A 12,837-nucleotide genomic window follows, 5' to 3' on the forward strand; every position below is an offset into this window, starting at 1 on the left:
GAGCTTTAGAGTATGAATATGCATTAGCAGCTCAAACAATTCAAGCTGTGTCCTTTAAGGTTCCTTCTGGGGTTCTGGACGGTCTGCTACTGCTGCCAGTTGATGGAGTTGCGCCTTCAGCTCAAGCTGTAGCAGCCTGTGCCGTTGATGCTGAAGGTCCAAGGTTCAGACCCTAATGGGGTTATCACGCTTGGGGCAGAGGAGTTCTCAGTAATGAAGGCCCCGCTTCTGGGAGATGCTGAGCCCCCTGGGAGATGTGGTGTGCCCTCACCTACCATTGACTTCGCCTCTGAGGTGCTCTGCTCTGCACCACTCCGGAGGGGTGACCTGACTGGGCCCCTCTTGTTTCTCTGTGCGCCAAGGCCGTGTCTTTCCAGCCCTCCTGGTAGCGGGGGTAGCACTGGCTGGATTGTGAGGCTCCGGATGAGTCCTGCCCCTTGCTGGCGGGATTTCCTGGCGTCCCAGATCCGATACAAACACTGTCTGCTGGAAACAGATCAGCCACTGAGCGTCCTTCTCCCTCTGAGTCCCAGAGCTCCCGGCGCGGGACCATGCCCTCCAGGAGCCATTCCCTGGCCCTCGCCCGCCTATGAATTCCCCCCGCTGCTGGCCAATGTAGTTAAATGGCACCTCATTAAGCAGAGGAGAACATGTACAATTAGCAGAGCTGCTGACAGTAATGACCCAGGGGGCTGAACAAGGAGAATGAGTTCTCCCCAGGCCAGGCAGCTCAGAGCCACCCCCTTCCCCTGGACTCAGCTCTGTTCGGGCTCGGCTCTGCTGGGTCATTTCGCCAGGACCCCACCTTATCTCCGGGGTGCCGGCCGAGGCTGGGCAGCGCTCCCGGGCTGAGTCTGCCCTGGGGAACGGGTGCAGCTGAGTCACTGCTGAAATGGGCCTGACACACCCAGAGCCGGTGCTGAAGACCATCGGGGCCTGTCAGTGCTCAGCGCTGGGGTGGCTGCATTCACCATCAGCCTCCCAGGGTAGCCTAGGCGCCTGGCTGCCCCTCCCCCAGAGGGCATGTGTGAAGCACTGTGGGAGGCCCCCATTGCAGTGGTGTATCCTAAGCCCAGGAGAGGAAGGATGGCCCAGTGGTTAGAGCACCGCCTGGGAGTGCTTCCATCTTCTGCTCCAGCACAGACTGCCCCGTGACTGGGGTGGTGGGGAAGAGTCGCTCTGTGCCTCAAGAAGAAAAGGAGGACTTGTGGCACCTTAGAGACTAACAAATTTATTTGAGCATAAGCTTTCGTGAGCTACAGCTCACTTCATCTCACGAAAGCTTATGCTCAAATAAATTTGTTAGTCTCTAAGGTGCCACAAGTCCTCCTTTTCTTTTTGCGAATACAGACTAACACGGCTGCTACTCTGAAATCTGTGCCTCAGTTTCCCCAGTGGGGATCATAGCTCCCCCATGCCTTGCAGGGCTGCTGTGAGGATAGATCTGATAGCGATTGTGCAGTGCTCAGCTCCTGTGGTGATGGGAGCCATGTAAGTACCGAGGACAGGTGAGAGCGGCCGTCTCGTGTTCCCCAGGGCAGCAGGAGAGTTGGCCACTGGCCCCAGGAAGCTGGCAAGGGAGCGCTCTCCTGGAAGTCTGCCAGGCCTCTGCGCTAAGCTGCTTTGCCCTCAGGGGTCTCCTCTCCTCGCTGTGACACTTGCGCCGTGAAGACACTTGGCTGGGAGGTGACACTGCTTGTCCTATTCCCGGCACCTTCCCTTTCTTCATGGCCGATTAACCCTCAACAGTGGCACATAATTCTCCTTGGAGGAGCCTGTTGGTGCCTGTCCCTGCTGACTGAGCCCTGAGAGAGAACGGCACCTCGCAGCCCAGAACCATCACCGGGTGGCAAATTAAACTGCTGCCTTGTTCAAATCCATCCAACCTGCCTGTTCTCCCAAGGAGCCGCCGGCATGCGAATGGGCTCTGTCCCCGGCTGCATCGCGCTCACTCGGACAGGGCTGGCTTCGGTGACTTTGCCTAACGCAGCTCTGGGGCTGTCTCCGAGCGAGCCAGGCTGGGCAGCTCAGCAGCAGGGGCTGGTTTGCACAAGGGAAATCTGGCCCAAGTCTCCCACTGTTCCTTCCGCGGGGTCAGCCCCCACCGGCTGCCCCACTGCGCTGTCACTGCTCCTGGGACAGGCTGAAGACTCTTCGAGGGGGCAGCGCTCAGAAGAAAGCAGCCCCATGGGCCAGCACAGCGGGAAAGGCATGCACAGGTTTGCAGTGGGGAAACTGAGGCAGAGAGGGACTCATGTAGGATGCAGAGCTGCCAGGAAGGGAGAACTGCCGCTGGGCAGGCCAGGGAAGGGCGTGGCAGGTTGCACTCCACACCTTGTCTCTGGGGCACCTAGGGAGTGGCGGGATGGAAGAAATCTTTGCTCCTCTGTGCTGAGCAACAGGCCCCAACACGGGATTTCACCAGGAGAGACCGGGAGAGAATTGCCCTTAGCTACTGAGTCAGTGGTGGTAGGTCTGTCTCAGAGCCGCCTCCAGCCACTAAGGGGCTAGCTCACAGAGGTCGGGTGGACAGAATTTGCTGTTTATTTTGTTGCAGTTCTGATGGTGGCTGTTGCGGGTCAGTTTTGTTCTATAGCTATTTAGTTTCACAGGTTGGCAGAATTGTGGATTTTAAGCATTTTTTCAGCTTTGTCTATTTCAACGTTCGCAGCTGTCGGGAATTACTGCGGGATTGGGCTGCGGGCAGGTCAGCCGGTAATTATTTAATGACAGTAGATGTCGAGATTCCAAAAATCAAAGCTTTCTATCCGTTAAAACGCAAACTGCCAACGTCCCATATCAAACCAGACCAAGTACATGTGCGTAGGGCAAACGCTCCTAAGTGCTCCAGCAGCTTTTTCTTACGTTGCCTCTGTACGTTTCAATGAGTGTTGATGGAAATCTTTTGCCATGGGTTTGTGGATGTGGGGGGAAATCCATGTGTCCTGACATTCCCCGATAGAAATTGAATCCGGCTAATCCTCCAGATACGTGAGCAGGTCTGAGTCTGTCCAGCCGGGGGCAGCAGTGCATGGCCGGACAGAGCAGCCTTGCAAAACTAGCGTGAAAATGTGCCAGGCCGAGGACAAAGTGTCCTTGCCGGCCCTTTCCCCGGAGCTGGTGATGGAAAGCCAGATGGATATTAATTTCCCATCAGAACGGAGGCTCTCACCTGGGAGGGTTTTTCAAGTCTGCCTTAACACAGCAGCGTCTCTGCATTTGGGGCAATGGTTTGTCAGCGGGATCTCCAGCCCCGCGGCACAGACCTCCGCCAGGCCTACAAGAGTGACTCCTTTAGCTGGTAGCAGTAGTAGACTATTATCCAATAGTGGACTAGCCAGGAGAGGGGGTGGTAACACTCTTAGCTATCACGTTACACAGCCAACAGAACCACACTTGGTGTTTGTTCCACCTAGCATTATGGCTCCTCCCCAGAGTCAGTCCATGGGGCATAGCCCTGCCTCTGGGCTGCCCCTGCAAACAGTGGTGGAAGTTGAGAGAGCTGCTTTTGAGGTGGAGTGTCACCCTGCAGGGCCCTTACCATGCTGAGGAGTCATTGGAAGGTTAGGGCTGGCATGTGAGGAGGGCAGATACCCAGTGCTGTGCCCAGCATAAATACCCGGGGACGCAATAGGGAGAGAGTTTGGCAGGGCTCAGAGATACTAGAGTAGCAATCCCTCCCACAGACCATCAACAGGCCTTCAACACAGGACTTGGAGCACCACAGCGCCAACCTCTGTCACTTCAGCTGAAGGAGTAACCCCATTCGCGGGCAGCAGTAGTAGGCTGGTATCCGCCATAGGTTCCCCACTAAGAAAAATGATGGTTTCTTCCCATGAGTCGGTTGTGTTAAGATCTGAGCGAAGACATGGCCTCTGTGGAGACACCCCAGGATAGGAACGTGACACACACTCGAGCAGCGGGTCACACTAGCTGAAACACGGGGCTGGGCTCTGCACCATCCCCAGACAGGTCCATGGGAGCTCAGGGCACGGGCTGGGCAGGCGTTTCTGATCATTGCGAGCTGCTCTGCCCCTTGTCTCACTCTCCTTTGTTCTTCTTGCGAGGCTGGGCAGGGAGCTTTAGGCAATCGGCCTGTTCGAGCACAACCTGGAGCCAACAGATCTTGGACACGATGTGGGGAGGGTGAGAGAGAGAGATACGGACAGGGAAAGGGAGAGAGAGATGCCCTGTGTCTAATCTACAGCGCTCAGCCCCGCTAAGGATACGTCTACACTGCTCTCTCAGCCCGGGTTCTGGTGCACACTGGAGCCCAGGCGTCCCTTCCATCCACGCACCAATGAGTCTGACTCGGTCAGCCTGGGTCTTCGGCCCCTGCTTGGGGGGCAGGTCAGAGCCCATGTCCTGCCGGCACTCCACTCCAAGCCCTGTCCTCCTGCCGTGTGGACGCAGCTCCTGCCACAGACCCAAATCACATCTTCCTCTGCAGAGTCTCGCGTTGGCCAGGAGGCTGTGGTCGGTGGGCCAAGGGTCTGATCTGGGATGACAATTCCTCTGCTCTTTGCTGGGGGATTGTGGGGTGCAGCTGCTCGGGTGTTCATCTTACAGGGAAGAGGTGAGAACCCTGCAGTCAGCAGTCATAGAGTAATTTCCCCCTGGGGCAATGCCCCAGCAGTCAAAGGAAACCCTGTGTCCGGAAGCACAAAGATGTGTCTCCCTTCCAAACAGGTTAGCTTTGGTTTGCTTAAATCCTTTCTGCTGGAACTCCAGATGTTCTCCTTAGCCGCAGTCCAATCCTTTCCCAAATTCTGCTGGACTCCTGGCCGTGACCCTATCTTGTGGCAGGGAGTTCCAGAGGCTATGCGCGTATTGTGTGTATTTCTGTTGATCCTGTTTTGCTGCCTTTCTCAGCACATGCCCTTGTTCTTTCATTATGAGAGGCTGAACCGGAGCGCCGGAGTTGCCTGCTCTACGCCATTCATTAATTTGTAGCTCTGCATCATGTCTCAGCCCTACAGCAAACAGTCCCAGTCTTTCCAAGAGGGCTGCAAACTCCACTGTCATGATGTTTAACATACACACCCTGCACCTTTCCCCACTGTCCAGCTCCTTTTACACAGGATAATTCATTGCACATATGAATTACACCCTACACTCACCCCCTGCTTAATAGGGTCTCTGGTTCAGCAGCAGCTGTTGCCAGAAGTAGTCCAAGTGCAATGATAATACATTTTTAAATTGTCTGTTGCCTTTTAATGACTTAATGGATTGATGCGCTGTTCATGCATCCTGGCATAAACGGGCTTAATGCAATCGTCGAAAATGTAACTGATCTGCTTGCTTGTTACACAGGCGAAAAACAGGCGGGTAGCGGGAGCCGCTTGCCAGCTAATCCGCTTAGAAGTGAGATTAGGGCACAGAGGAAAGGGGCTTCCAATGGCACTTCTCGGCTGATTTGGAATCGTGGGGCGCAGCCACCTCCCGGGAGAGATGGGAAAGTGGGAGGCTGCCCAGAGAAAACTGGCTTTGGCCTCCCACTGCTCCCGCCTGAGTCAAGCCGACGTCCGGCCTGCAACAGGAGGGAGATTCTCTGCCTGCCCCTTGTGGCTAATTCACAGCTTGCTCTGAAAAGCCGGAAGAGTATTTCAGGTGCTAATTAGAGCCACATAGGGGATGCTGGCTCCGTTACCGGGGCTGGGGCAGGTGGGTCTAGGGCCTTTTCTTCTTCCCTTCTAATCAGGCCTAGTTATTGCCTTGCTGATGTCCCCCAGGAGCCCCTTAACTAGCTGAGAGCAAGGTGTAGGCTCCGGCCGGGAGGCGCTTACCACAGGTGGCTCCTGGCGCAGCAGAGTTCAGGCGGGCTGCCTGCCTTCCTGCCATAGCCCCATGCTGCTCCCGGAAGTGGCCGGCTGCTGGCACTTCTCTGGCGCCCCTTGGGGAGCGGGGCAGCATGTCTCTGTGCGCTGTCTGCACTTGCAAGCTCCATCCCCGCAGCCGGCCACTTCCGGGAGCAGTGTGGGGCCATGGCATGCAGGCAGCCTGCCTGAGCCCTGCTGCACCGCTGAGCTTTTAGCAGTCCAGAGATTGCAATTGACTGGCAGAGGCTCCAGGATCGACCAGTCAATCGCAATCGGCAGGTTGGTGACCCCTGAATCGTATATAATTATGGATTTATTTTTGCGGGGACCCCCTTAGCCCGAGGCCCTAGGCTGCAGCCCCTAAAGCCCCTGTGTTAATCGGGCCCTGCTTGCGGACTGTGGACGGACAGAGCCCTGTTTCGGAAGGTGGGCCCGGACCGCGCGGCTGGGTTGACCAGAGCCCTGGTACGGGCTGTTGCCAGCCGTTGTAGCTGATGTGTGCCCCTGGGAAGAAGGAGTGGGAGTCTGACAGGGCTGGGCAGGGGTTGGAATGCAATAATATGGGCACAAAGACAAATGGCGACATAAATACATCAAAGCACATTAGGAGAGTCTGGAAGCCACCTTCGCTTCGGACCCAGGCTGCTCCAGCCTTTGGGGGTCCGGCAGCGAGGCAAGCCAGTGCTATGATCTGTCACTGTCCCTCGCTCCGCCAGCTCTCCTCACTACTGTACAGCCTTTCCCCTCCAGTATCCCTCCGACAGGGTAATTAACACCAAGCAGCACGACAATTAACTAATCCGCCCTAAATGCTGGGCTCCTCGCTCAGCTGCCACGTTCATTCCTGGCCCTAGCGGGGTGCCCGGTGGGCTCATGCCAGGGATGTCTCCCCATAGGAGGCAGGCGTTAAGCTGCTCACAGAGCCGGGGAGGGGGGCAGGGGCTCGGATCTCTCTGCTGTTCAATCGGAGTCAGGCAGCCGGCTCCCCGAGAGCCCTTTGAAATCCCAGTCTGGGGGTCCACAGCACACTTTGTCCCACAGGGGCCCATCTGCCCAGAAAGCGCTAGACTCCGCTCCTGTGATGCAGCCACCTCTTGGGTGGAACTCAGCAGCTGTTCACCACAGCACGGCCTCCCAGCAGGAGAACTGGGGACAAAGGGACACAGGATGTGGCTGACCATCCGGGGCGGGGGGGTTGGGAATGTTAAGGGTAGGGAGACAGTGTTCTAGAGCTCATCCTAAAGGCAACACAATGGCACCCCCCCTCCCCCCAGGAAAACACGCCACCACCAGTATGGCGACCTCCAGCACCTGGCAGGGGCTGCTCCCTGCTGCTCTCCTGAGGCTGCCCACACCCCGAGCCATGCGGCTACCTGCTGATCGGCCTGGCGGGGGGGTTGTATTTAATTCGTGGGCCAGCTGCTGCCCAGGGGGTTTCCTTAGGGGCAGGCCATTCCCAAGGATTCTCGGCAGCGGGGATCGGTGCGGGCAGGGCACTGGGCTGGGGATCAGGAGGGTCCAGTCCTCCGCTCTGTGTGACCCTGGCACAGCGGTCAGTCTCTCCGGGCCCCCGGCTCCTCTATGACTGGGGGGGGGGGGGAGTATTTCCCTGCCCGGGTGCTGTGAGGCTAGGTTTGTTCGTGCTGGTGGGGCGCTCACATGCTGCAGTGATGGGAGCCCCAGAAATACACAGAGGCCCTCCACTGTGTCTCTGTCCTGTGACCGGCCCTCAGCTGCTCCTTATCTCTGCCCTAGCTGGAAGTCAATGACTGCCCTCTCCTCAGGGGTCCCGAAGCGCTCTGCAGACGGCCCAGACTGCTACCCGCCACGGACATCCAGCCACCTCTGGGGTGGGGCGCAGCACCTGTGAAAGAGGCTGCCATGTAAAGAGTCGGACAGGGAGGGTAGATGGATCCTGTTTGCAGCTGAAGCTGCCTGGGCAGCTGGAGTGGGAGACTGGCAGGATCCGAAGGAATTTAGCCAGGGCAGCGAGGCTCACGCCCTCCCCCCCGCTGAATTCAGAACCCCTCAGGGGTTCCAACGTGTAACCCCCACCGAGAACTTATTAACCCCGTCCTCTGCCCTTCGTTAGCCCCATCAGCCTGAGGATCTCCAAATGTTTTCCCCGCTTGGGAGATGATGGGTTGGGGGGGCAGCTGGAAGGAGGCCCTCGCCCCTGGGAAGCAGGTCAGCTTTAGCCTCATGTACAGGTGGAGAAACTGAGGCACCGCAGGTACGTGGCTCAGTAGCAGAGCCAGGAATAGAGCTCTACTCCTGGCTCCCTCTATTTTAACCATGACTAGGCCTTTCTCCCTCCCCACCCCCAGAAAGGCGAGTCAGGGTTACAGCAGCAGAATCAGAAAGTGCCCCAGACTCCACCTGCACCGAGGGGCTGGATCTATGCTGTTGAAGGGGGAGAGCAGCTTAGACATCAGGGCTCCGTCCCTTTAAAAGTTTGGCTGAATGCAGAGTGAGCACCTGGTATCCCTGGGGTGGGTGGGTGGGGGGCACTTGGACCATCAATCTCTTCTGTGGTGGCTCAGGGCCATGGCCTGGCGCTGCCTGCCATGTTGCTGGGGGAACTTGCGGATTGATGGGGGCTTTCCGCACTGCGGAGGAATGAGAGCGCTCCCCTTCCCAGGGTTCATATTTACACTGCGGCACTGGGGAGAGACTCTGGGTTCAAAATTCGGTAGCATTAGACCCTCTTGGAACGGCCGGGTTAATTCTCATTGCATTAGAGGGCAGCTGTGTGTAGTGGTTAGAACATGGGGGGTCAGGATGTCTGGGTCCTGCTTCCGACCCCCTGCATGATCTGTGGCACATCACATTGCCTCTTATTCCATGTGTCTCTGCAGCACCAAATGCTGCTGATTCCAGACTAGAGCCCCACGGGCTCCTGCAACCGGGGGCTCTGGAACAGCTGGGGTCAGGGGGCCATGGCCGTAAGGGCGAGCGGCAGGGGGGAAGGGAAGGGGAGGAGCAAGGGGGGCAGAGCCTCGGGGGAAGGGCGGCATGGGGGCCAGGCTTTGGGGGAAAGGGGTGGGGTAGGAGTGGGGCCACCGTTCCAGTGCTGGTGTCCCACCCACCTTTTGTCACTCCTGACTGCAAAATAAATCAATCCTCCTAACGGTGGGATGGATCACTCCATGGTTCCCTGTTCTGTTCATTCCCTCTGGGCACCTGGCACTGGCCACTGTCGGCAAACAGGATCCTGGGCTAGATGGACCTTTGGTCTGACCCCCATGGCCGTTCTTATAAGGCTAGAGGGATCACGCGGACTGTGACTTCCAGCACTTGGCCTGGGACTTCCATTCCCATCGTCCGCCCCTGGCGTCTCCGGCTGCTTGTCCATGTTCACGGCCTGTTCCCTGTTGCATCCAAGAGTTTGTTCCCCGTTGTGCCAGCAGGCAGGCCTGGCGCTCCAGATCTGGGCGTGAGCCCCAGTTCACCGCCCCGGAAGCTTGTGACCTGAGTTAACAGTGAGTTGGAAACAGGGAATGCTATTTTTGACATACAGTGCCCCTCTCCTCTTACCCTGAGTGGGTCATAACCATTGATTTTAACATTCAGTCCTGCCAGGTTTCAGTGATACCAACTAGTGGCGTAAGTGATCAGCGCCAGTTCCTCTTGTCTGTTACCCAGGCTCCTAACCTTGGGATGGAGGCAATTCGCAAATGTCTTCGCTGCAGGTCCTTTTGGTTCCTTGATTGATTTTCTTCTCACCCTCTTGGTTTCTGTGCTGCGTGCTCATTTATTCTCTCTTTTCACCCCCTCCTGACTACCCTGGCCAGTCTGCCCCTGGGAGGTTGATCCCCTTTCTGCTGAGGTGGAGGTCATCCCGGCGACACAGCCTCCTGTCCGCAGAGGTGGGCCAGCTTTCCCTTCCAGAGCACAGGCCAGCCGCCAGTCGTGGGCATGTTACCTGGGCCCATGCTGGCTGGGGTGGCAGGGCGAGGGGTAAGCACCTGCGCCATGGGGGGGCTGCAAGGTGAGGGTTGCGGTCCCAGTGCTGGGGGATAGCGTGGCAAGGGGGCAGGCCCACCCTATGGGGGGTGCCAGGGTGAGAGGTGTGGACCTGTGCTGACAGTCTTGGGTTCGATCTCTGCTGATGACTCCGGAACAGGGTCCTTACAGATGGGGGCCCCAAATGTGGGGCTGGAACTCCAGTCAATTTCTGACAGGCAGCTGATCCTAGAGCCAGGACCATCACCCCTCCTCTGATCTTGAGCCCAGGGACCCACAGACCTTCCCAACTAAGCTCTGTGCTGGCATCTACCCGGGTGCCTGCAGCCCCAGCTGCTTTGCATGCACATTTACATAATCCCCTTTAATCGAAAAGAAAAACATCCTGGCTCGCTGGGGAAGGATGGAGAACGCGGGCGCGTGGCGAATGCCAACAAGCACTTGGAGACATGCTGTACGTCCGCACCAGCCTATTAAGGTGTCACGTCGGCATCTCTGCTGGAGGGAGCATGTCTAAGAGTAACAGATGCGGCTGTTGACATATCAGCGACAAGCTGCAGCATCTCCGTGAGTGACAGCCCATTAAGCCATCAGGCTGATTTTAATAATTCTGTCAGAAGCTCAGGGAATTTTCATCAACATTCATTTATTTATTACGCGGGTGCCTGCTGCCTGCAAAACCACCGGAACTCAGGGGACTGCGGGGAAGCCATGCAGCTCTGGTGGACTCAAGTCGGATGCTGCTCATCCTGTCTGATCATCGTTACCCCTTCCTGGAATGTAAGGCCAGAAAGGGTCCTTAGATCCTCCGGTCTGACGGCCTGGATAGCAGAGGCCAGAGGTGCTAACCCAGTTACGTGTGTGCTGCGCCCCGTAACTTGTATCTGACTGATGCGTGAGTGGTACGAAATGGAGTCAAGTATTAGGGGGTAGCCGTGTTAGTCTATATCCAAAAAAACAACACGGAGTCAGAGGCACCTTAAAGACTAACTGATTTATTTGGGCATAAGGTTTCGTGGGTAAAAACCCACTTCTTCAGATGCAGCCAAGGAAGTGGGTTTTTTACCCATGAAAGCTTATGCCCAAATAAATCGGTTAGCCTCAAATGGAGTCAGTGACCTGTTCGGTGATGACCTTCACAGGGATGGTCGAAGAGTCATGGTGAGGCCAATGTGGGCCAAACTGCGGAAGCGTTGGGCTAGGGTTTTGAGGGGGGTGGAAGATCCTAAAGCGCCTTGGAAACATGATTAGATGAGCCTGACCCGTCAAACTGCAGGGGGGCGGGCCTGGGACCCCGAGACAATCACCTGGTGGCTGGTGGCCTGGCTAGCAAAGCTGCACCCTCCTGCCTGCTCCCTCTCTCACTGGCCCTGCGTGGGAGATGACTCTTGTTTGAGCATCGCCCCACTGCCTATGGAAACCCTCCTCTATCCGATGGGATCGGGGAGTCGCCACCTCTTACTGACTCAGCTGCCTCTCTCGTGGGCCTGGAGAAAAGTAGCCCGTGGCAGCGGTGGGGTTGGGCTCCCAATTCCCAGGGATGTTTCTAGCCCACTTAAGGCTGAATTCCGGGGGGGCCCAGAGTGTGGAGGCTGCCCACGAGGGACAGGTCTCTGCAAATGGGAGCAGAGGGGCTTTATTCCCTGGGCTACTGTCCTGCTGAATCGGTAAGGGTGTCATTGGTGCTGGGAGCCCATATTCTTTAGGACACAATAAATGAGCGGGAAGGGGGGGGGATCTAAATTGCCCTGGCTGCATCGTGTGTTGCTAACACGAGGCTTTGCAGACTTGCTGAGAGGTCCTGGGAACCCCCTGCAGGGTAAAACACAGGGCAAGTCTGTCATTGAGTTTCAGGGTAGAAGGGTTTAAGGATCATCCAGACCAGCTGTTCTCAACCGGGGTACGTGGACCCCTAGGGTGCGCAGAGCTCGTCCAGGGGCTACATCAACTCATCTAGATATTTGCCTAGCTTTACAACAGGCTACATAAAAAGCACTAGGGAAGTCAGTACAAACTAAAAGTTCTAGAGACAAATGAGAAAGTCGGCAGTTTGTCAGCACTAGTGGGCTGGGACACTTTTGTATTTGTATGTCTGATTTTGTAAGCAAGCTGTTTTTAAGTGAGGTGAAACTTGGGGTAAACAAGACATATCAGCCTCCTGAAAGGGGTACAGGAGTCTGGGAAGGTTGAGAACCATCTGACCTCCAGCATGGCACACAGGCCAGGGGACTTCGTTCTGTGACTCCTGCCTCCGCTCCCTCGGGCTGGGCCCAAGAGAGAAGCGGCTTGTTATTGCCATTGCCGGGAGGAATTGGATGAGGTGTCAGAGTAACACGCTTGCCCAGTGCATGTTGTACCCTAACCTAGGGGCTGGCTCAAGTAGGAGGTAACAGCCTACTATTGCTGCCAGCTGATAGGAGTTATTTCTTTAGCTCAGCTGCAGCCCAGTCCCCTGGAACCTCCAGTCCCCACTGCCCTCGTGTTAGTGATGTCAGGTCCCAAACACCCGACTCGCCTGGCTTTCCTCTCCCACCCATCGGCTGTGGGGTCACAGGTGTAAAGGGCTGGGCCCCGGCCCCCCTGCTTGTTGATGGTGACAGGAGCAAAGCAAGTTGAACTCCCCTGACAGGGTTGAGAAACAGTCCTGGACTGTCTCCAGGACCCCATGGCCCCTCCATTGCGTGGGGCTGGGGAGTAAGAGGGGCTGGGCTCCAGGGGGCAGGTGTTTTGCTCAGGGCAGGGTGGCAGCATGCAAGGGCTCTGGGTTGGGGGGCAGCATGCGAGGACTCTGGGTTGGGGGGGCAGCGTGCGAGGGCTCTGGGTTGGGGGGCAGCGTGCGAGGACTCTGGGTTGGGGGCAGCGTGCAAGGGCTCTGAGTTTGGGGGTGCAGCGTGCGAGGACTCTTGGTTGGGGGGCAGCGTGCGAGGGCTCTGGGTTGGGGAGTCAGCGTGCGAAGGCTCTGGGTTCGGGGGTAGCGTGCGAGGGCTCTGGGCTGGGGGGCAGCGTGCGAGGGCTCTGGGTTCAGGGGGTAGCATGCGAGGGCTCTGGGTTC

General features: G+C 57.1%; 1 protein-coding gene across 1 annotated transcript in view; it reads left to right on the forward strand.

Moving 5' to 3' along the window:
• Positions 1–1,914: 1,914 nt before the first annotated feature.
• The window catches only part of LOC119852576 (exostosin-1-like), a 41,709-nt gene continuing 30,786 nt past the window's right edge, over positions 1,915–12,837 (forward strand). The window contains exon 1 of the mRNA XM_038393923.2: positions 1,915–2,219. Within this exon, the coding sequence (XP_038249851.1) occupies positions 1,915–2,219 (305 nt within the window). The remainder of the gene's footprint in view (positions 2,220–12,837) is intronic.

Source organism: Dermochelys coriacea, chromosome 3 (assembly GCF_009764565.3).
Source record: "Dermochelys coriacea isolate rDerCor1 chromosome 3, rDerCor1.pri.v4, whole genome shotgun sequence".
Lineage (NCBI taxonomy): Eukaryota > Metazoa > Chordata > Testudines > Dermochelyidae > Dermochelys > Dermochelys coriacea.